The sequence below is a fragment of the Emydura macquarii genome, unplaced genomic scaffold (genome assembly GCF_026122565.2).
Source record: "Emydura macquarii macquarii isolate MOO-44397 ecotype Brisbane River unplaced genomic scaffold, CSIRO-AGI_Emac_v2 contig_3603, whole genome shotgun sequence".
NCBI lineage: Eukaryota > Metazoa > Chordata > Testudines > Chelidae > Emydura > Emydura macquarii.
In genome coordinates, this window is record NW_027133740.1 from 3,166,410 (window position 1) to 3,190,605 (window position 24,196).

At 39.5% G+C, this 24,196-nt stretch overlaps 1 protein-coding gene across 1 annotated transcript in view; it reads left to right on the top strand.

The window, feature by feature from the left end:
- The first annotated feature begins 1,958 nt into the window (after positions 1-1,958).
- PEX5L (peroxisomal biogenesis factor 5 like) overlaps positions 1,959-24,196 on the top strand; it is a 144,910-nt gene continuing 122,672 nt past the window's right edge. Inside the window, exon 1 of the mRNA XM_067536480.1 lies at positions 1,959-1,967. Coding sequence (XP_067392581.1) covers positions 1,962-1,967 — 6 coding nt within the window. The 5' untranslated portion in view covers positions 1,959-1,961. The remainder of the gene's footprint in view (positions 1,968-24,196) is intronic.

Genomic DNA, 24,196 nt, shown 5'->3' on the forward strand with positions numbered 1-24,196 from the left:
TGACTGCTGTCTGCAGTTCTGGTCACCCCGTCTCAAAAAAGATATACTAGAATTGAAAAAGGTACAAAGAAGGGCAACAAATATGATTACAGGTATGGAACGGCTTCCATATGAGGAGAGATTAAAAAGACTGGGACTGTTCCGCTCCGAAAAGAGACAACTAAGGGGGGATATGATAGCGGTCTATAAAATCATGACTGGTGTGGAGAAAGTGTATAAGGAAGTGTTATTTACCCATTCACAGAACCAGGGGTCACCCAAAGAGATTAATAGGCAGCAAGTTTAAAACAAACAAAAAGAAGTACTACTTCATACAACACACAGTCAATCTGTGAAACTTGTTGCCAGGGGATGCTGTGAAAGCCAAAACTATAATTGTGTTAAAAAAAAGAAGTAGATAAGTGGAGGATAGGTCCATTAATGGCTATTAGCCAAGATGATCAGGAATGCAACCCCATGCTCTGGGTGTCCCTCTAACTTCCATAAGCTGGAGTGGCCAACAGGGGATCGATCACTCAATAATTGCCCTGCTCTGTTCATTTCCTCTGAAGCACCTGGCATTGGCCACTGTTCGAAGACAGGATACTGGGCTAGATAAGCCATTGGTTTGACCCAGTATGACCATGCTTATGTTCTGTATTTCTGCCATAGAATTTGGAGATTTGTGATCAAAATATTGCTAGGTCCAGGTGCCAGATATATGTTTTTTTGTGGCTTTGCTGAGCCAGTTTGCCATAAGGCTTGTATATATATGGGTTTTAAAATTAGCAGGATCCAGGTGTCCAATATCTGTTTAGCATCCAGATTTTTCCCTGTGGAATAAGAGTGATTACACACGTTTTCCATTTAGATTGCATCGTTTGGGGCTAGGGACCAAAAATTGACAGGATCCAGCTGTATCAATATGCTGAATGGGGCTTTTGTATCACTCCTGCGTTGGGGTCTTAATTGATTTTATTTATTTATGATGCATCAAGAGCGAGTAGCCTTGTTGCCTACTTAGGCTATGGTATTTGGGGATGAGGACCAAAATTCTAGATCCTGGTGCACCCCTGATCCTGAGGCCCCAGGATCTAGAACTTTGCAGTGCAACGGCAGCAGCTTGGTCCACTCATTGTCCCGCTAGGCTTTAGGGACTCTCGGGACTAAAATCGTGCTTGGATCCAGCTGGAGCCTGGTGCCAGTTCCAGGTTTTTGCGATGCTCGTGCACCAAGATACTCCGGGGCCCGGATATTTTCTGGTGCAGTAGAAGCCGCTAGACATTCTCGCTATTTTGATGCTACGGTTTGGGGGCTTGGGGCTAAAGATCGTAGGCATCGGTGGGATCCCTCGGGTTCCCCCTAGATCCAGCTTTTCCCTCTCTCCCTTGGTTTGCAGACAGAACGCTGGCACTTCACTGGCCGCGCACGCCCCTCTTGAGAACGTTCCCCGGATGCCGCGCGCTCCCCTTGCTGCAGGGGGAGGGAGGGACGGAGGCTGTGGCTCCCTCCAGGAGGAGGCTGTGCGGGAGGGGACGCTTTGGACAGGGAGAGAAATGAAGGAGCCAAGCAGAAAGCCAGAAAGAGTTCGGCTGAAAAGGAGAGGCGAGTTGTAGAGGCTCCAGCGAGAGCAAGAGTTTGCATTCCCTCCTCGTGCTCTCTGAGCCCCTGGTTCGCGTTGCAAGCTTCCTGCTCTTCTTGTGCCTCAGTCCTCCTGCCTTCCCTCTCAGCACCCTAGGAAGGAACAGCTCGTTTGCAGCACTGCATTAAAAAGGAAGCAGTCCGGGTCACACCGGGCAGCTGAAGGCAAGAAAGCAGCAGCTTCCAACACAAACTGAGCCCTTTGCAAAAATAGATTATTCAGTCGTAGCTCCCTCCCTCTCTGTCTCTCTTTTTCTGCAAGTGCATAGTAGAAAACCCCTCCACAACCTGTCGGCCTCAGAGGGATCCGAACCAGGCAAAGCAGAATGTACCAAGGACACATGCAGGTAAGAGGTTGCTAGTAGCCTACCGTACGCGAAGCACGCTTAACTGGCTCTGCAAAAGGTGATGGATTCTGTTAAGTTTCTGTGGTATGTGTGTAAGGGGGGTAAGGGGTCTTGCCTTCGCACCATGCAACAAGTGAATTGGTGCAATATGATCGTGGCATTCTGAGTTCAGGGCTGAAGGGAAAAACTCGACTAGGCAAAGGAGGGATGGAGACGTATGTAAACTTTATAACTAGGTGAAGTTTGATGTATATTTGTGCATGTATTTCGCTCAAACATTTATGTTCATTTATGATCGTTCAAATAAGTTCAAGTGATCATTTCAGGGCAAACGTTCAGTGGTGTGTTTTCAACTGACCCGCGTCTCTTGCCACCCTCTTGATGCATCCTTCCATGTATGTCAAGTGAAGGGCAAACAATAAGGGGAGAGGCAGAGTAATTGCTTTGCAAAATCTGCATATATTTCAGTCCACACTAAAGTCATGCATTGCTTTCCTCTTATTGCACAGACGTGTTGTGTTTAGAGGTGGTCGGTTTCTATTCCCCCTCCCCATATAGTGGGACGGGGATTCATCTCGCTAAGCACAAGGATGACTGTAGGCTGAAATTTCAAACACATGTCTAAGCGACTTCAACGTTTTAGGTAGAAAACCTGGCTCCTGGTCTACATCACTGAAGATGCCTAGCCCTCTACTAATTCACTAGTGCTTTGGAGGTGATTACTTTAACCTTGACTTTCACTCTCCTTCACATGGCTCTTACTCAAAAAAACAGCTATGTGTTAGAGAAGAGGAGGAAATATGAAAGCAGCTTAGAAGTTGATCCCACAAAGCAGTTTCTTTGCATTGGGACCCAATCCGGCTTCTTGTTCATTGCCTTAAACGATCAAACACATTTATCAGGTACAGTGTCACCAGTCTGGCATGTAGTATGTGTGAGTATCAAGGATGTTTAAACAGAAACTGCAGTGCTAGTATGTACTGTTTTGTATGGTTCAGAATGAATGTTTCAAGATATGCGAAACAATTACTACAGACAAGTCCGTGTCAAACTCTAGACTTTGTATAATATACAAGTTAAATAACTACCCTGATTCAGCACTCTCTGCTTTCCAAAATTGAATGTAGACCAGTTGCTGCCTTCCACATTTAATTGTATTACCTAATCTTTGCAAATAATAACTGGTGTGTCATACTGTTACTTATGATTAGAGAATAAATAGGTTTTAACAAGAAATGTAACTGGTGGAAATAAGCATACTGCTACTTATTTTGGTTAAGTTACTTATCTGGGTTAAGTAGGTTAAAGTGTGTATTGTTTTACAGTAACACAAAAACAGCTGTATAAATAATATGACTGACTCAGATAGTGGGAAATATATATTTGTATCATTATACAAAGTAGAGTTATTTTGTTTTGAAGAATACATTTTAAACTTTGAATAAATATATTATAAATGTTAAAAGGGAAATGTGGTGGCATATTAATATCCCTGGCAGTTTAAGTATATTACATGGTCATAAAACTGAACATTTTAACAAATATCATTTTAAAAATAAATTTACATCTAGAGTTATAATAGAAAAATCAGATCTAAACATAAAAAGGTCTATTTAAATTAACAAGTTTTAAAGGCATTTTTTTTATAGTTAGACTAAAGTCACTAATAAAATATTAATCATACTTGGGGCCAAAATTTAATCAAACTTGGTTAACCAAATTCTAACTAAACTCACTTACAAATTTTACTGAATTTAAAATATTTAGTCACATATGACAAAAAAAGAAACAACGTCTAACCAAGCTCTTTAATGCAATTTTGTTCTGCTGCAGGAATCATTAAGGTCCTTAAAACACCAGTGAAAAAGACTAAAAAAGCACCTTTTTAAAAGCACCTTCATGTTTGGTCACTGCTTAATTATTGTGTTTTTAAGTGAGTCAGACAAAGAAAAATATAGAACTAATTAATCTATAATAGGCTTGATCTGCTATAAAGTTTGCTTAAACTACCCTGGAAGGCAAACCACCAAAGTTTTATACAAGTACAGTATCAATCCAGATGCTAACAAAAAATGCAGATCATCACAGGCTTCCCAAGCCCTTTTGGTTCTACTTTGTTCTTCTACAAAGTGAACTAGTCAGTGAAATATGGTAATGTTTCTGATAACTTTGGGGGAAGCTATGATAGTTGGAAATGCTTGCATCTCTCTGTCATTGGCTCATCATCTAAAAATTATGTGGTGTAAAGTTGCTCAAACTTAGATGCTTAAAATTAGGCACCTAAATAAAATCAGTCTAGTTTTAAGAGTTCTTGAGCATTCAGAGTTCCCATTGGTTTAAAATGAAGCATGCACCTAAGCATTTTGTTGAATTGGGGCCTAAATATGGATTTAAGTAGCTAATTTTAGGCACCTATGCTGGAAAATATTGGTCATTCCATATAATACCTGATCCTGCATTCCTTGCTGAGACAAAACTCCCATTGAAGTCACTGATGGTAGAAGAAAGCAGGATTATGTCCATATTTATATATAAGGTCCAGCATTCTAATACTTTTTCCTTAGGTCTTGCCTTTCTACATAAAACTAGAACTTAAAGAAAAATTTCCCAAGTCCAATTACTTTAATATAGATGTTTACAAATGCAATGCTTTATTAATCAGTTGTTATCAAGAAAATAATTGAATTGTAAGATTTTTGCAAGATGAAAACATTTAGACATACAACAATATAATGAATGAAATTTGTTTATAATAGAGATTGAGAATTTACCAATTTTTCATATTCATTATGCATACCGAGCCTCAACCTGCAGGCTCTCCTTCAATGCACTGCATTGACTAGCTTAAATAGGTCCTGATTCAGGAAAGCACTTAAGCACTCATGCCCCACTGGAGTCAAGCACACGCTTAAGTGATTTGTTAAATCAGATCCATAATCTGTCTACTTGTTCAATTATTACTTTATAGTACATAGAGTATTTGAAATTTTACAGGGAATTCCAGAAAATGACTCAGTTTTAAAGGTTTTTTTTTTTCTTGTAGGTCTTGGGTTTAGATTCCTATCTCACATTCTTTTTAGAACTAATTCTTCAAATAACAAAATTTTTTAAAAATAATGCTGTGATGTCCTGCTTTATTTCTACTGTAGTAAAAGCCAAGCTGTGTATGTGTTCTCTTTTAGCGCTCACATGTACAGCTTTGTTTGTGGGCAGAATGAGCAAGATGCATGGCCACTTCAGCCTTGGTATGTGCAAATCCAGTTCCACTGTAGCCAATGCTTACATCAGGGCTGAATTTCCCTCACACCCCACTGTTTTTTAATTAATTTCATGCCACTTCATTTATTACTTCAACATTCAAATGTTAGGGAAATCCTACACTTAAATTATGAGGGGGAATGTAGTTTTGAAAGGAAGGCATTTTTTATAGGTGTCCAGTGTCACATCACATTTTTAGGGCAAAATTCTATGTTACTTGTGCACCCCAAATCAATAGGTGAGAGGAAAGCAGGATTGAACCCTTTCAAGGCAGTCGAAAAGGCACACGGGGACAGTACTCAGAGAAGTGCATAACCTTTGGTACGGAACAGTGTAGTAGCTCCTTCAAAGCTATTTCACTATCATTTAAATACACAAACACATATTAGTATTATTTAAGCAACTTTTAAGACCCATATTATTTACCAGATCAAAACCACTCCTTTTCAACTGTCACTGTCTACAATGTAAAAGATACTAACACAGTTTTTAAGATAGATATTAGCTCCCTTTTGAGGCCTGATCCTTTGGTGGGGACTTCTGCAGGATGAAGAGAACGTCAAGATAGGCCTATGGACTATTAACGGAGGTCCCAATCCTGCAAACATTTACACAAGTGCATAATTTTACTCACATGAGTAGAGTTAAACCCATGCATAAGTGGTTGCAGGATCAAGTCCTTAGTCACCTTCTAAAATCTCTTATAATTTTAACAACAGATCCTAAAATCTGTTGCAAAGCTTTGAACAAAAGGGGCTATTTGCAGAATGTTGCCATGGTATTTCAAGCATATAGCTAAGTGGCACTGCTGTGTTTGGAAGTGCCACCTGTCAGGTAGAGAGGAGATCCTGACCACTCATGGTTATTAATGTTCCTGTTCCCCTGGAAATTTTGCAAGAGCAGTGATATTAGCTCTGGTGTCTGGGCCAAATTCCAAATCAGATAATTACATTCAGTCTCCCTAATTTTTCCCTAAACTATTAATTGCATAGGTGATCCACTTCCTGTCTCTAACTGTTACATAGAATTGTTGTGCATTGCTGAAGAGTTGCTGTGTTTCACCCTAGAGGTGACTGAATTTCAGTCATGGATGAAGTGATCCATGTGCATCATTTGCTTTTCAGTTGAAGGGTCCAGTTCTGCAAATACATACACATGAGACTCCTGTGGGTCTACTGATGTGAACAGAGTTATGTGTGTGTGAAAGTGCTTTCAAGATCAGGCCCTAAATGGGTGAAGTGCTTTGGGAGCCTTCTGATTGAAAAGTGCTAAATATTTGTAAGATACACTAAAGAACATGAAGGAACCAGTGAGAGGTATTGTATCGATTCACATCACTATTTGCTGCATAAATTAAAACAAGTTAGGACAAGTATTTCTGCATAAGTGCCCTGATTTTCCAACATTTAAGATGGGATTTTCAAAAGCTCTCAGCATTGGTCTGATTTCTTCTACTGAAATCCATGGTAAAATTCTTATTGCCTTGAGTGGGACAACAATTAGGTCAATGCTGAGTGATTTTGCAGATCCCATCTTTGTTGTTGTGTTACTCTTTTTAAAATACTACAGCCTCACTGGCTGCATGGTTAGCGATTTGAAAAACATAAGAAAAAAAGCCATTCCTGAGTTAGGACTGCAAAGGGAAATACCAAACCAGGACATTTTATATATACACACAGGCTATCTTACAAACAAGCTGCACAAAATAAATACAATTAACTCAATGCTGAGTTGAACCTTTGTTCAGCTAGCTAAAGACCAAGAGAGATGTATAGCATTACTTATGAAGCCCTGAAAATCTGAGTTTGTAATTGGTGTGTTGAGTAACCCTTAATGATAGTGATGGATGGTGATAAGCTGATCATCATCATTATTACAGCTCATCCTTGAAAAGTACTCAGAATGGTTGGGTGGTATTTACGATGGTGTGTTTTCCCTTTGTTTTAGTGTTTTCCCATTATTCATAAGTAGCTTTTCAAATTTTGAATAGTAGATCATGAGCTGGTTATAAACTGCACAAGTTAAAAATGAGCTCATTTCCATTGAAAGAGGCACATTACCCTCCCATTCCATTTAAGGGAAGTAGGTGATAACATGCCATTGGCTAAGATAAGTGCTTAACGTGTGCAAATTGTAGGTATCTGCAATACAGAATCTGTAAATTGCTCCTCAAAAAAGCTAAGTAACTTTAGGGAAAACTTGCAAAGAATCCTGCGAAAGCTCAGTGAATCCCATGATTTTATCACAAAGTTCCAGCACATTTTCGCTGATGGTAATTGAAGTATTGTGAATGAAGAGGAGTTCAATGCAAACAAGGAGCCGGCCATCTTTTTAGGGATCACTGACATTCAAAAACAAAGAGAAACAAACAAAACCATCCTCTAACCTACCATTACATTTTAAAAAACAATAACTTGATTTAATTGCAATAAACAGTTTTCATGAAAGGGGCATTGTTTACTGTAAAAAACAATCACACTTCTATCTAAATCTCTTTTTTACCAACCATTTTAATAACTAGTGAGGCTGGTGGCCAGGACACAAGACAGCTAGTGAGGAGACCTGGGTTATACTTACAGTTTCTGAAACTGACTAGATTTGGGAATGGCAGTATTCCTTTTATACATAGATAAGATTAAGTTTTAATGGTCACATGTTCAGAACAACCCAGTCACTAAGGCTATGGGCATAATGATCCACAACAAAAAGTTCAGTCCTGCAAAGACTTAAGTAGCAATTTCAATGGGACAGTTCATGTGAGTGAAGTTACTCACATGCTTAGACTTTTGCAGATTAAAGCCTTGCGCTTTTAATATGCAAAGCTCTGATACATGAGTGCAGCTTGCATTTGCATTCACAGATCTTGTTGTCAGACACTTAGCTACCAAAATTCCATGCACAAATGCTACTTGTGCTAACATGTCTGAGGTTTTGCATGCCCAAAAGCTTATACACAGAATGTCATACCCACAGTTTTAGAGGCCACTTAAGAATATTCAGCCCTGCAAGACATTGACTAAACTGGGAAAATATTGTTTCCAAATAAACTAAGATTGCTGAAAGTCCATGTTATGTGACAATATGTAAAACAGATGTGACTGAATTTAATCCAATACATTTTTGTAACAGTAAACTAAAAATGATAGAAATGTTACGTTATTTTCTATTCCTACCAAGTTGAGGAGTCTCTACCAGTTGATTATACCACAGGACACAAGTCTGCATGTTCCATTTTGGAATCAGTTTACCTAACAAAACAGACTAGAGTAGATGCCTTCCAGATTAGGTGGCGTAAAATGTATATTAAGAGGTTGCTTTCTGTAGTCACAAATTTTCATGATTGTCCAGTAATGTTATTAACCAAACCAAAATGCCCAAAGTTCATAAAGACCATATTCAGCAAATCCTGCTACACTGATACAAGTCCTGGTGAGAACTGTAATATTTTACAGCTTTGTTCTTCCGAAAGACTTGAAATTCTAGTTCACCGTTACATCAGTTTACTTGCATAGAGACAAATTAAGTAAGATTCCAAAAAATATTAAGCAGTTGAAATGTACTGCACAGGCTGGAAGACTCATCTTTGTCAAATTACCTAACCCTGAGAATGGAAAGCCCAAATTTACATTGTACAACACTAGTCTCATCTGGAGAGTAATGTTTATCTCTTTATACCACATATGATTTTCTTTAGATGAACAACAGAAGCTTTGCATAATTAATGGAGCATGTTAACATTATAGCAGTGGCTTCCAATTCTTTATTGTGTTGAACTGGTGGATTTAAGTCCCAATCTTATTCCCCTAAACCCTGTGTGTCCCCTTGAGCCACAACCTAGATCAGGTGCCATTGCCTGTTTTCTCTCCCCTTGTCCTTCTCTATCTTTTTCTCTTCCTAGTCTAATTTATTGTATGATTTTCCTCTAATTTTTTGCCTTCACCCCCAACCTCTGATTTCATTTTTTCTGCCCCCTAGCAGAGCTGCCAGCTCACCGCTCTCATTGCTACGTGCTGCTCAGGGTGGATGAGAGTCATCCATAGGTGGCCTTGCCATGTGGTGCCACCAATGTTCCATAGTGGAGCTCGGGGCACATGTGGAAAGAAGCAAAGTCTGGACCAGTGAACTTGCTGCTATCTGAATTTACAGCCCAATAAACATGAGCTAAATCTGAATTACAGGCCAGAATGGGAGAATGGGGGAGAAAGTGTTTTTCAAGGAACCACCTGCATCTTTATGGCCATTAGATCATGTTTATAGTTTGGATTCAGAGCCATGCAGCTCTTCTCTCATTCATAACCCCCCTTGGGCTAGTTTTTCCCCAGGCTGGGGAGCACTCCACTCCAGTCACTGCAGTTCACCATGTTAAACCTGGGGCCTCTGTACAAACTTATGTTTACATTATCCTCTTTGTAAACAGATCTAGTCTTCTGAAAACTTGCTATTTCTGACTTTATATCAGTCCACTAAAAGGCATCCAGACCCAATATGGATTAGGAACATAAATACAGCTATATGAAGAATTCTAATTTCTTTGCATTATATTATTCAATTACTATATAAAATACCAGCCATGAGTTTCTAATCAATACCAATATCATTATAAAGCCAGATTATGCTAGTGAAAATTCTGTGTCATTAACTCAGACTTGTAGACAACCACTCCAGTTCCCCTAGATATTTAAAGACATTTAACCTGGTTGGCTAATGAAAAAGAAAGAGTTACCCAGGGCATTCAATTTCAGCCACTCTGTAACATAGTTAGGCATGTTGCTATTGCAGTGGAGTGAAATACCTGTCATCATGTTGTTTATTGTTGTGATCTAAGTAACAGATGTTGAGTAAAGTACAATTATCCAATACTAAGAAAACACTAGCAGTCCAAATTCTGACTGGTACTTGGAAATGGGCATAATGGACTCCCAAATAGGTGCACATAAAAGCAGCATTAATATTTGCCTGTATCTTGGCCAAGACCAACATCCTCATATAATTGATTCCTGCTAAGAGCTGGGCCAGTCTGTTTAAGGGGTTTGCATATAAGTCATTGCCAGCTCAAAGATGTATTTACATCAGTAGGTGGACTATGTCCCCTGATCAGTAGGTCTTCTTCTTCTTCCATATGACTTGGGTAGGTAGCAACACTTACAAATTTATACCTAAATTTGATAGCCAACACACTGCCACAGCAGTGAGCTGGTGAATGTCCTTCAGGCCTCTGGCGAAAGAATGAAGGGGGCACTCAGATATGATGTGTTCTTTTGTTTGTGAATGGTGGCCACAGTCACATACAGCTGTTTGTTCATTTTCCATTTAAAGAGGGTTTGTGCACACCTCCCATGAGATGTCCTGATGCGATTCAATCTGCACGAGTCTTTCTGACATAAACCAAAACCCGGTGATTCCTTAGCAGGGTCAACAACAAGCTGTTTGTTTTGAGTGGTCAAAATACTCCATGTGGCTCTCCATTGAGCCTCAGCATCAAAATTGAATGTAAGGGTCTTGATGCAGTTCCATAGAGGGTTGAGGGATTTTAATTTTGTCTTTGGCAGGTTCTGCAGGTCATCGTGCAACAGGATCCTCATGTTTGCATTGACATGGTTAAGAAAGCGAGATGTTTGGGCAGCTTTTCTAATCTGTGGAAGCTGAATGTGTGATAGGACTGGGAGCCAGTCGACTGGGGTCAATTTGAGTATCCCTGACACTATGCACATGGCATCATTGAGCTGAGTATCAAGGAGTATAGTGTGACTACTGTGAGACCACACTGGCGCACAATGTTCAACTGCAGAATGTACCCAGGCAATTGTGGTTCACAGAGTCCGTAGACTGGAGCCCCATGATGTTCCGGCCAGTTCCTTAATAAGAACAACACGAGACCTAATCTTATCACAGGTGTTCTCAAGTTGTTATCAGAAGGTCTAACTCCGGTCCAGTGTAATGCTGAGATACTTTAGGTTAGCCTTATGGCTGACACACTCACTGCAGAACTGCATATCGAGTTTGGTATTAGCCATTTTATTGTTCAGATGGAAAGCAGTCATCATGGTTTTCTTCAGGTTAGGCCTAAGTTTCCAGTGCTGGAAATAATCAGCCACTGTGCTAAAATCTCAGGTTAAGGTGCAGCGCATGGTATGGAGACTTGTGTGCTGAGCAGCTAGGGCAATGTCATCCACATACATAAATTTCCTCGACTCCTTTGTTGGTATATCCATGGTGTACAGGTTAAAAAGTATCGGGACCAGGATGGAGCCCTGAGGGATGCCTGAATTAAGAGCTCTTGGTCTGCTGTTATGGCCATTAAGGTGTAGCTTAAAGCGGCAGTCCCTGATCATCGCTGCCAAGAGACGGATTGTTCACCAGCAGTGACTGATGTGGGAGATCTGGAGGAGGAGGAGGCCCTGTCTCCAGACAGTGTCATATGCCAAGGACAAATCAACAAAGGCCATCTCTGTCTCAACTTGTATTGGAATCCTGCCACAATGTGGCCAATGAGTGAAGCTACTTGGTCACAGCAGTTCCTCTTTGGGCGAAATCCTGCGTGCTCCGCTGGGAGGATGTCGTCGATAATATCAGCTAGACGGTGGAGCAGCATCCATTCCATGAGCTTGCTGGTGGTTGAAAGGAGACAGGTGAGTTGGTAGCTGGCTGCATCCTCTGGGAATTTCACATGCTTCAGTAGGGCAACCACTGTTGCCTGTCGCCAGCTTATTGGCACTTCTCCGATTTTATGCACGGCGGTAACAAACGCTGCCAGCCATTCCCATCTTCCCAGGTTCTTAAGAAACTCTGGAGGAATGCCATCAATCCCTGCAGCTTTCTGGCTTTTGATTTCCAACAGGGCAGTATTGATTTCCTCAACAGAGCATGGAGCAGAGAGTGGAGAGTCCTCCGGGCATTGGAGAATGTTTGTGCGGAATTCCCGGTGGACCTCTTGGCATGTAATCTTGTCTGCCAGCATCTTGCAGGTAGAAAGAAGATGAGAGGTGACAGCATTTGCAGTCACATTTGCCAAGCACCTCGTGACTGGCTTGGATCCTCCAATTTGCTGCAAAAGAGCCTATGCCTTGCTGCTCGAATGGGTGAAATCAAGGCTTTCAACAGTCTCTTTCCACCTTTCCAGGCGTGCCAAATTCCAGGACTCAAGCAGCACAGTGGCTTTATCAGGGTCACTTTCATATTCTCTCAGAAGGGACATGGATTCTTTTGTCCAGCAGGGGATGAAGGCCTTGAGGTGACCATGTGGGATGTACTTCTTAGCGGTTGATTTTAGAATGTTTACAAAATGGCACAAACTTTTAGGTATTGGTTTAAGCCGTGAGATCCAATGTTCTGTTTCCGAAGTGTAGGTGGGCCAGTCAGCCTTGCGGAAATTCCAACACTGTGTTGGCTCTGACTGCAGAAGAAGCACCTCCAGGCCCATCTGGAGGATAATTGGGTGATGTTGGCTATGCAGGAAGTGATTCAGGATGGTTCTTGTTATGCCAATGGGATATCTGTGCTGTCACGGGTCACAAAACACAGATCAGGATTGTGATCCGTTGTCCACGTCACAGACTGAAAAGATCCGGATTGCTTCGGATCATAGAGCAGATGGAGGTCTCTGAGGGAGGCCCATTCTGTGATCTCCGGCTATGTCATTTGAGTAGTATCTCTAGTCTTTGTGATGGTTGTTAAAGTCACTAATGTAAATGGCCGGATGAGGAAGGGAAGGGAAGATGAGATCATGCCACATGATGTTGAGTGGTTTGTATATGTTTACTCTACTGATGTCCCTGATTCTAACTGTGCTGATCTCTCTAATGATTCTTCCAAAACTTCCACATCTTCTAATCCATTCCACCTGTACACTGCTAGCCCATGTTTTGGATGATTGACAACAGCAATTTTGGTGTAGCCATAGATTTAATGTCTGGCAGCTTTGTCTTCTTCTTTTGCGTATGTTTCTTGAAGGGCCATGCTGTCAATGTGATGGTCTTTAAGGGTCCTCGAGAAGTAATCTGCTTTTTCCCTGAACATCTGTTCTACATTAAGTTGGTATATTTGGAGGACTGGCCCAAAAGTTCTTTTTTGGTTCTGAAAAAGGCGATTTGAGGGACTATAATCATTGCTACTTTCACTGGGAGGTTGGTAAGGCAACATCCAGTGCTTAGTTGACGACACTGGTATGTTAGTGAATTTGCACAAAGGACGAGAAACACCAACACTTAACAAGAGCACCAGAAGGTTATGTCCTATAATGCAAGCCCCCTGTCCTGTGGAAAAGCCTCCCTGCAACACTCTGGTGTGGCCAGAAAAGTGATGATAATCTTTTGCCTTGCTCACATAGGGCCTGATCCAAAGCCCACTGAAATCAGTGGAAGCCTTTCCATTTACTTCCCCAGACTCTGGATCAGGCACTTGCATGCCAAAAATATGCAGCACCTGTGTGCAGCACCAGCCAGAATTTGGCCCATATAATCTATTTCTTTTTTCTATGTTTTGGTAATTCTGGTTTCCTTGAGTTAGCTCCAAAAAGCTGCAGAAGGAAAAATTAGAATTTGCCTCGTTAATTATGTGATCATCTAATCAAACCAGCGAAGACCCTGGTGATTAGGTCTGAACAACAATGGCCCCAATTTTGCCCTCATTTACACAAATGGAACTCCCACTGATATTAGTGGGAGTTGCCCTGATGCAAGTAAGGACAGCATTGACTCCTCGGTCCTTTTTGCCTTTAACCCCGATTTCTTCTTGTCACCAGTCTGGCTCCAAAGTTACAAACCGTCCTGTGTGACAACAGCAAAGCTTTTGTGAATTGCTTTTACTAATCCAACAGAGTTTCCAACTGGTACTTGTATCAAGGAAAGAGGTTAGTGAACACACATTCATTGTTCATTATAAGTGGATTGAGAGATAATGTTTGCCTGCTAAAACCTACCCTCAAATGTGCAGATCAATGTGTCAAGAAGATATAAATAACATACTCTCTTTGCAGATTAGAGTTCAAATACACTCAGTTTACACAGCTCAATTTTACTAACATAAGCAAGTAATAAGCATGGGATAAAGACAGACTGCAGCATTGAGGGGGCATTAAATAAAATTGATAGAAAGCATCAAATTTTGCACTGTGGGCAGATTTATCAGTGCCTTTTAAACTCAAGGGTGACACCAATTAAACACAAAGAAACCCTGAAAGAAAGTTGTTTGTAGGAGTTTAATAGGAAGAACTGAAGAGTACTGTCTTTGTACAGCACCCACAATAATGGGGCCTCAATCCTGACTGGGGCCTTTGGGCATTACTGCAATAGAAACGATTAATAAAATAACAACAGTAATGTTGCTCTACATATGTATCAGAGTGATGAGTTATTCTGCTGCAATTCGCTGAAGTTTGGCAGTGAAGGTAACTTTTCCAGGTATAGGTTTCCATTGTAGAAGAGATCCTATACCAGTTAAATAAATGCAAGCAGGATAAAGTAAGTGAACTGCAAAACTGTCTCTAACTTCAGTGGGAGTAGCAGCAGACCCTGACTCATGCTTGTTAGGAGGTGGGACAACTATTAGGTGAATTTACCTCACATAAAATAGTAAGGGCCTCAGTGTATTTAATCATGTATGTAATGGCTCATATATATTTCACTAGCTAATATGGGATATCAGCAAGTGCACAATCACTATAAATGTAGGCCTTGTTTAGTTTGGTTCATCAGATGTTTGAATAATCTTTTTTTGGTAAAGAGTGCAAAACAACCTTTTTGGTTTACTTAATATCCTGTTATTTCACTTCTTCGAATGTCCTTGCTTTGAGTATGACATTCCAAGAATGAAGTAATAATGAGAGGCTACGATAATCCAGACAATTACAACTAGGGTAAACAAAGAAAATTTCCGAAGTCCCAAAAGTCACTGTCAAATATTAAGATTGAGAGTTTTGTTATTGCTAATAAGTTATATAATTTAGGGTGTAATGCAGAATCTTATATTTGCTCATAATACATAATTAGTTCTTATTGTGTAATGAATCAGGAGGGAGAGGTATTGATAGAAGTAGTGTGTCATCTTTGGTATAAAAGAGTGCACTGAGACGTAAGTCTTCACCTTTATTTGTGTAGAGCCTTGACTGTGTACAACCTTGTGTGTATATACTCAGCCAGATCAATGGAGGGTCACCCTCAACAGATCATTGGGGTGTGGTTCTTTGTACCTATGCTGAAATAAACCTGTTCCTTGGATCTGAACTCTAGAGTTAGCAGTGGTTTTGTCTGCAATAACTAGCAGTGGCTATATACTTTGCTAGGTTTGTAGGTAACCTGTGGGCCTGGTTGATGGCCCTGGAAAACATTCTTACACTGTTCAGTAAGAGCAAAATCCTGTCTCACTTCTCAAGAGCTGGATGAGGAGAATCTTCCCATTGAGGCAGTGAAGGAAAGGTGAAGCTTTTTCTTTATCATCAGGGCTAGAGAAGCCTCCATAAAGCTAGCACTCTGTGAAGGGGACAATAATTGATGGATCCATGAGGCAGCTGATCCACTGGCCCCATTCTGAAACCTCCTTATGTGTCCTGCTGGGAGCTGATCTCTGCAATGCTGATCTCCTCTGCAGAGTCCCCCAACCTCTCTGCTCTGCCATTCAGCTGAACTGAGCTACTTTTAGTGGGATCTTTATTGTTAGTGGGGAAGGGAGCAGAATTTTCCCTTGACTGCTAAACCCAATGGTTCTTACTTGAGAAGTTATGTCAATGAGAGCTTTTCCCCATAAGGAAGTCAGCATCAACCAAGTGGGGCATATGGGAAATTTGGGGTTTTAAGTCACCACTTGACAATTGCTAAGAACATTTTTTTTCTGGTCAAGAATTTGAGGTTCTAATATGTTGTTGCACTGATGCTTTTAACAGATCATAATTAATTACAGAATGGGCAGGGCTAGATTTTCAAAGGTATTTAGGCACCTAAAGATGCAGATAGGTACCAAGTGGGCTTTTCAAAAGTGTTTATGCCCCATTGAGCTCCATGGTGAAATTCCCACTAGACATGCATCTGCATATTTAAGTGCCTAAATACCTTTAAAGACATGGCCTGCAGTAACTTTGTCAAATAACCGCAAAGGCCCGTATCTCACTGAAGTTAGAAACAGAGACATGGAATGTTTTATACTGTTTTCAGTAAATAATCCTATAACACTACTGTGAGATGATCATAAAGGAAAGTGCTTATGTCACATCAGTAAATTCCAAAGCAGTTTAGGAAATTCTTAGTGCACTCTTAAGCTTGTGTGTGTGTGTATGTATTTATATATTGAGTATACACATTTATTTTAATAGCAGCAAAGATGTGGGTGTACAAAGGGCCTGATCCAAAGCCCACTGAAATCATTTAGAGTCTTTCCATGGATTTCAATAACCTTTGGATCAGGCCCAAAAGGGAGGTTGGAGGGGGAGGCACACTGAGCCTTTCCTCATCCTTCTTGCACCCCTGCAGAGGATTAGGCACAATCTTAATCCTTTTGCTTCAGGTGCTCAAAAGCCTCAGGAATCTAGTGCCAACAGCCACACTAGAAATCCTGCGGAGGGGAAAGGAAAAATGGGCTGGGGAGCAGAAAGTGCACAGTGGATGTTAAGTGCTCTAGCAGATGCTGCTGTTGTACATGCTCTTCCAGAGCTCCTGGCGACGTTGTACCTTAGGAGTTGCTGCTGGTGCGCAGTCCCTTCTCATTTCTCCAACCCCCCATAATGAGGATAGTGGCTTAAAGCCATTATCTAGCCCATAATATTCTTATCGTAAAGCTTCTGCATGTGCATAACAAGAGCTAGAATGAGAAAGAAGCCAAGTGGTAATAAAAAGAAAATGGGGTCAGTGGTGGTAGGGATTTATACTGGTCTGATGAGAGCAGATTTTAGCCCATAATGTGCAGAGTACATTTGTGGCTTTGTATAAATGATTTATTCATTATTTTATCAAAGGGTCATAATAATAAAAGCAGAGTATGAGGATTATTATCAAAAGCATGTTATCTTGAATAAAAGAACTCAAACTGCTGTGTCTTGCAACCTTTGCTCAGGAAAGTCTCCCTCTGAACTCAGTTGGAATCTTTTCTTTGCAGGGATCAGAGGAGCATTTCTCTACGTCATTTCCATTTACTTTCCAGCAGTATCATTCAGAAGCTCCAGGCATGATTCAGATTCATAAAAACTACTTAGTGTTCAGTCTCTCAGTTTTCTGTACCATATCAGATCTCGTTGATCATATTTTGCATCCCCTCAAGTCTCAAACAGAATGACTATGTTCATCATCATGCCACCACCTTTTGAGAACAGTTATTGCATATTTTGGTTGCCAGTGGTTGCTGTATTATGGTTCACTGAAGCATGGTTCTGCTATTCATCACTCAGAAGTTCAGGAGTCATACTACCAAAGGGGTTCCAAATATATGAGATCATTGCCTAATGCCTTCAAGATCTTGACAAAAGCATAGTGCTAAAGAGTCTCTGATTTGCTGTATAACAAGCTTCATTTCGCAAGTGCACAGGATGGTGCTTGAAGGGTTAATAGTTCCCTTCGTGTCAGTATGAGCAATGTGAATGATTATTTAATTGTAATTGTTTTTTAGCTATGTATGCAGTTGTGGATCAGGCATTGATATACTAGACAAATTAACCTTGTACAATTTGGTGGCAGAAGAATGATTTTGAGTCACATGTTTTCTATAGTTGTCAAAGAACAGCAGAATTAACCTTCCTGAAGACTTGCTATCCAACTTTTTCCTCTTTTCTTCATAGTTCCATAGAGCTGGACAAATACCACAAAACAAGTCTGAGTTCAGCTCCCGAATAGCTGTTTGGTTTAGCCACATTCACTGTCACGAGACCATTGGTGCAAGCAGGATTTTGTTCACACACATTTGGGGAATGATTGTATTTCATGCAGATGCAGAGACTCTCATGTGAACACAGATATTAACATGCAAATGGGAGTATTTACTCTATGCTATTCCTGACAGAAGTGCTCACATACTTTATAAAACTTCAATAATCCAATTAGATGACAGAAACAATATCATGTTACTTAGGCAACCAATCACACATCATAGATAATGAATACAAGGAGAAATAGTTGAGGACATAGTCAAAACTAATAGTTTGTGAACAACCCATTGGCTGGAGTGCAGTCATACAAAGTGAACAATTATGAATAACTGAGAATTTGTGAACAGGGAAAAATGGTTTACTCTGAATGACTGCACAGATCCATGCAGAATGCACTGGAATGCTTAGCTTACACTAAGACTCATTTAAACAATCCAGGCTTTTTTAGATTTGCTAACTCAAAACTACTTAAGCTCCTGTACAATACTTTGCATCTATCACTACTGACAGGCATTCTTTAGTTTCTTGACTTCCTTGCAAGATTATCAGTTCTAAAGAGTTAAAATCCTAGTTGGCATAACAGCGAGAGAGAAAATAGTTGCTTCAACTGCATTAAGATGTCTTTTGGATAGTAGTCAACAGGGAATGCAAAAGCAATACAGTCACACTCATTTATAACTGGAAAATTAGCATCAGTTGTTTCATTGTGACATTTATATACTAGGTTATGCTTTATGCTCTGCTTTGAGAACCAGACAGATGATATCTGGAATATCATTCCCATTTCAACTGACAGCCTTTTTAAAAATGTATCCATTAGAGAACTGTTGCCATTTCATAGAAGTCTTTGAAAACCCTTCTACTTAGAGAAAAATATATGCTACATAAGCAGAATTGTCTCTATTTCTCTTTCCTGAGTCTTTATTGCTGAGGCTGTGTGGATGGCAACACGACATTGCTTCGTGAGAGTTCATTTGCTCCTGTCACGTGTTTCTCCTCCTTAAGTCACTAAATCCTACTGATAAAAGACAGGAATATGTTTCTTTAGCAGGGCTAACTGTCTCCTTGTAAATTTCATTTAGCTAGCCTTTGTAATTCATTTAACAATTTCAATCACTTATTAAAGTTATTTAATATGTTGCCATATGTTGCCTTTTATTTAAAATTATTTCATTGCTCTGAGCAAGGCATATTGTTTGATGAACTTTTGTATGGTTGTTCCCAAAGGAAAGATTTTAAAAGTATAAAAAAGACCCCAAAATTACATTCTAATCAAATTTTACAATAGCTTTAAGGGAAATGAGGAAAGAATATAGTTGCCTTGGAACATCAGACCTGAGGAGCCATCGAAAATGAAGTGAATCATCCAGAAATTTTAAATAGCTCAACTCTTCAAGCATGTTTGATTGACTACAGACAAAACAGATAGGAATCCAATCCTGCTCCCATTCAGACAATGGCAAAATTCCTGTTAATATGAACGACTGCTGGATTTGGGGCCTATAAAATATTAATCCAACACATTTATTTAAACATGAAGCATGTGATTCATTAATTCCTGATTACTTTTTGATATTCATAAATCCATAAAATTCCTGATTACTTTTTGATATTTGGGTAACATGTTAATTGATTATACCAACTTCTGATAGATTTACAGATTCATTGATTTTAAGGCTAGAAGGGACCATTTATGATCATCTGCTCTGATCTCCAGTTTAACACAGGCCACAGAATTTCATCCACTAATTCTGGCATCAAGACGATAATTTGGCTGAGTCAGAGCGCATCTTTTAGAAAGGCATCCAGCCTTAATTTAAATATTTCAAGGGTTGGAGAATGTACCACATCCCTTCATAAGTTGTTCCAGTGGAAGTATTTCTAGACTGAATTTATTTAGCTTCAGCTTCCAGCCATTTAAAAATAATAATAAAGCCTAATTTATTATATAATGAATGAGGGGCTACTCACCCATATAAAGCTACCCAAAGCATTTGCAGGATTGGCTCTGTAATAATATGTGCATTTAAGATGCCTCATGCCCATAAACCACTGGGCTCCTAACATAATACAGTAAAATCATTTAAGAATTTACAAGAGATTTCTATAAACTGCTTTTTAATAACTTTTTTTTAGAAATGTAATTTTGTCTGTTTTGTCCATTATTTTATTATAAAAATCTATGTGATGCATCTTTTCTGTTCATTATAATTTATCCTACAATAATACATTAAAACAGCAAATTATATTAATCATCCATTAAGTATACTTATGAAGGTATTTTTAAATGATAATATATATGCCTTGAGTGCCTCCTTAATTCAGAGCCACACATTGCAAAATAGAGTGTGTCCCTGCTTCTGTGTCACCCTCTCTTCTCCCTGCGCCGTACACACCCTGCCCCAGCCACATTCTCTTCTCATTTCACTTATGCTGGAGGAGATGGGATGGCTGGGTTAGAAGGTGATGAGAAACCTCCACCAGCTGTATGCCAGCAGAGTTCTCCTGCCACACACAGTACAAACTAGCTTTAATGGACTCCAGAATTTGCTGATCGTTTCAAAGTCTTTGTGTGAAATCCTAGCCCATTGAAGTCAAGGGCAAAGCTATCACCAAAACCATCATCAAAACTATCACCACTATCCCAGAAGACCCATTCATGTTACCCAGATCAAGTGAGCTTCACTTGCAATAAAATAAATAACATTTTTTCAACAGTTTCCAGTTAGATTCATTGGACCAATTTCTGTCACAAATTATACAGGGGCAACACTCATTCACTAAAATGTTAGCATTAAATTTGCAATGTTGTAGGTGACAAGGTGGGTGCAGGCAAGTTGAGTGAGGTAATGTCTGTTATTGCACCAAATTTTGTTGATGAAAGAGACAAACTTTCAAATTACACAGAAAATGACCTGAAAGAAGAGTTCTGTGCAGCTCAAAAGCTTGTCTCTTTCACCAACAGTATTTTATTGCATTAATATCCCTCTCCCCTCTATATATCATTCCTGTAGAACATCGTTTGGCTTGATGGTGTATGGTAGAACACTGTAAACTTATATGGTATAGAGGTAGGGACAATATCATAGAGTGACCTTGTATGTGAAGTATGTTATAATGTGTGAAAACATTTTCCAGACCTTGTGACAGTTAGATAACCTGAAGTTACAGAAGTTAACAGGTCTTTGACATTTTGTTTTATATTAAGTATATGATATGTGCCCTCACTTATGCAGATTGTACGACATCACTAAGTCAAGAAAAGATACATGTACCAGGTATATATGTATTGTTTTAATAATGGATTCAAATTGGAGAGATGTTTTCACTGTCCCCTGATGATAAAACAAAGGCAGCAAAGCTCTCTGTAGGGACTTAGGTAGCTGAATCAACTTGTTTATGAAGCAAAGCCTCATTTGTTTTATTTAAAGCAGTCTCCATAGATTTGAGTTCACCTGTCTGCTGTCAGCTTCACTTTCTGTTAGAATAAATACGTACTTTGAATTTATATCATGGTTTTCTCTATTATTTTCTCTTTCCTTGAGAAGAGAAGCACTTTCACCCTATTTATCTTAATCCTGCAGCAGAAGTTGATATGTAACAATACACCAACAATATTATGCTTCTGCACCTTTCCTTTGCTCCGCTTGAAGCAAAAGCTATTCAAATAAACCTTTATCAAGACATGTCATTCTACTGTATAATGTTTCAGCAAATGCATCCAACTATCTTCACCAGAGCATCACTGCTGGGATAGAACACCATATAAGTGATAGGCATGGCAAATTTGGTCAATAGCGACGGGCCTCTAAGATGTCACAATTAGCTGATTTAAAAAACATTGGGGTTCCTGCCAAAAGGTGTGCCCTTTCTTCTGCATTTGTGGAAGCAACGTTCACATAATACAATAGCTCTTGCAGTAATGTTATAACAGGCATGCCAGTCCATTAGACTACCTTGCTTTTACAAGTAGGGCACTCTGTAAATACACAGCTAACTGTGATCTCCAGGGCAGAAGTAAGGATTCTGATATGGTGCCTGCATCAGGAGTCATGTGAATTAGGAACCACTTCTTCTAGAGAACAGATTGCAGCTTTTGGTTGGGCATTAGGATTATTCTAAATAAGGTCCTTTTATTTCTTAAGTGCTAACTTAAAGCTGTTAGAGACAGAGATGGCAGATTAGCATTCAGAGGGTTAATTTCTTAGTGGAAAAACTTCATTACTCAAGGGGGAGGGGGGAAGGATCAGATTATGCTAATTAGACAATCTAGAGGTTCCAGGGCTTTGTGACTGGAATCAGTGGATATGTCCCAGGTTGTAATCACTAACTGTTCATTTCCTATTTAGGAGAACACCACTGTGTTTGTTTCTGATATATTTTCTTTAATAGTGGGATTGTGACAAGGCAGGAACCCCAGGGTCTCGCTACTGAAACTCTTTTATTTCATATCGTTAAGATTTTTCTCAATAGAATAAACCAGGACATGCAGCTCCCCGCACTTGGAAACCACTTAGGTTCTTCATATCTCTTTTATCTTCCATGGCCCAACCTGATCTGCTACAGTGCCAAAGTCAGTGGAACGTATGACCCGTTTTCCCCTTTGTTTGAACAATGTTAAGGCCTAAAGCAGGGACAGGTTTAAGCACCAGTATCTTGCAACTTTGCAAGGGAGATTTGTACCACTGGAAAGGTGGTACACCCACCTTTTCAGTGAGACACAGTACTTGCTTTTTGCCTTGGAAGGGCCCAAGATAGTAGACTTCACATTCTTAACCTTTTATGAGTTCCAGAGGGTAGCTGTGTTAGTCTGTTTTTAGCAAAACAGCGTGAATCCTGTGGCACCTTAAAGATTAACAAATTTATCTGGGCATAAACTTTTATGGGCAGAAATCCACTTAATCTGCCCACGAAAGCTTATGTCCAAATAAATTTGATAACCCTTTATGTACACAAAAGCTATTTTATGCCATTTTAGAGTTTTATTTATTAGTTTTAATTTTCTCTCCTTCTGAGCTCTGCACAGTTGGACTCAGCATAATTATACCCCTGGCTTTACAAGGCCATGGGATACAAGAAATAATCTTCAATAATGATTTTTAAAAATCATTAAACATTCTTAAAACAAATTTTCTGGAACCTATATACCATATAGAGAATACATGATGGTGAAATGTAAAGGTTTCATTAGCACTTGCTTAGAATGACCTGTATAACTTACTTGTGGCTTTTCCACTCATGCATAATGGGACCATTCCAATCTAAGACTGGGATGGCATAAAGGTGTTATCAGCCCAGCATGTATGTACAGACACACATAGTCAGGTCATACTAATTGGATTACAGGTCATTGTGTTTTAGCATAGTTCAGTGCACATAACATATGAATCTTTGAAAATAAGTTAAAAAAATACTTCAGTTAATCAAACTGTAACTTAATCAAAATGCAATTTCATGGATTTATTAACAGCCATATAATTAACCTTAGCTTTCCCAGCTGTTGCTTAGTTAATTAAACTCACAAAGACAGGATTCAAATTACCCTTTAAAAAGAGCAAATTTCTTAATTTTTCTAAACTGCAGTTGTTAGCTAACCCATTCATTTTCATCATAAATGAAACATTTCTGGAGTATTTGTGATCAAATTTTATTGACAGGGAAGCTGTTCCTAGTGTAACATTTTATTAAATAGACACCCTAGGCCTACATCTTTGTAGTACACTGGAATTACTTAGATCCTGAATCTGCAATGGTTACTCACAACGATTAGTACTTACACATGAGTAATCCGTTGACTTCATGACACATGACACACATGACACATGAGTAATCCGTTGACTTCATATTATTATTAAAGCTACTTGGAGTACAGCCTGGGTTGCTACTCAGAAGTTCCTGGAATAAAGTACATCAGCCTCTGTTCTGGGATATGCTAAGCACTTCAAGCTGCCATTGGCTTCTGCACCTATGAAGGTTTGATGCAGTATGAATATATCACTTATTTTTATGTAAGAATCACAACATTTATGGTGGGGAAGAGCCTGTAATGGTCCAATATTGCATGAATTTTGTTTTTTCTAGTTTCTTTAAATCTTGCCTTGTTTTTAGACAATGGTCCATTTCTCAT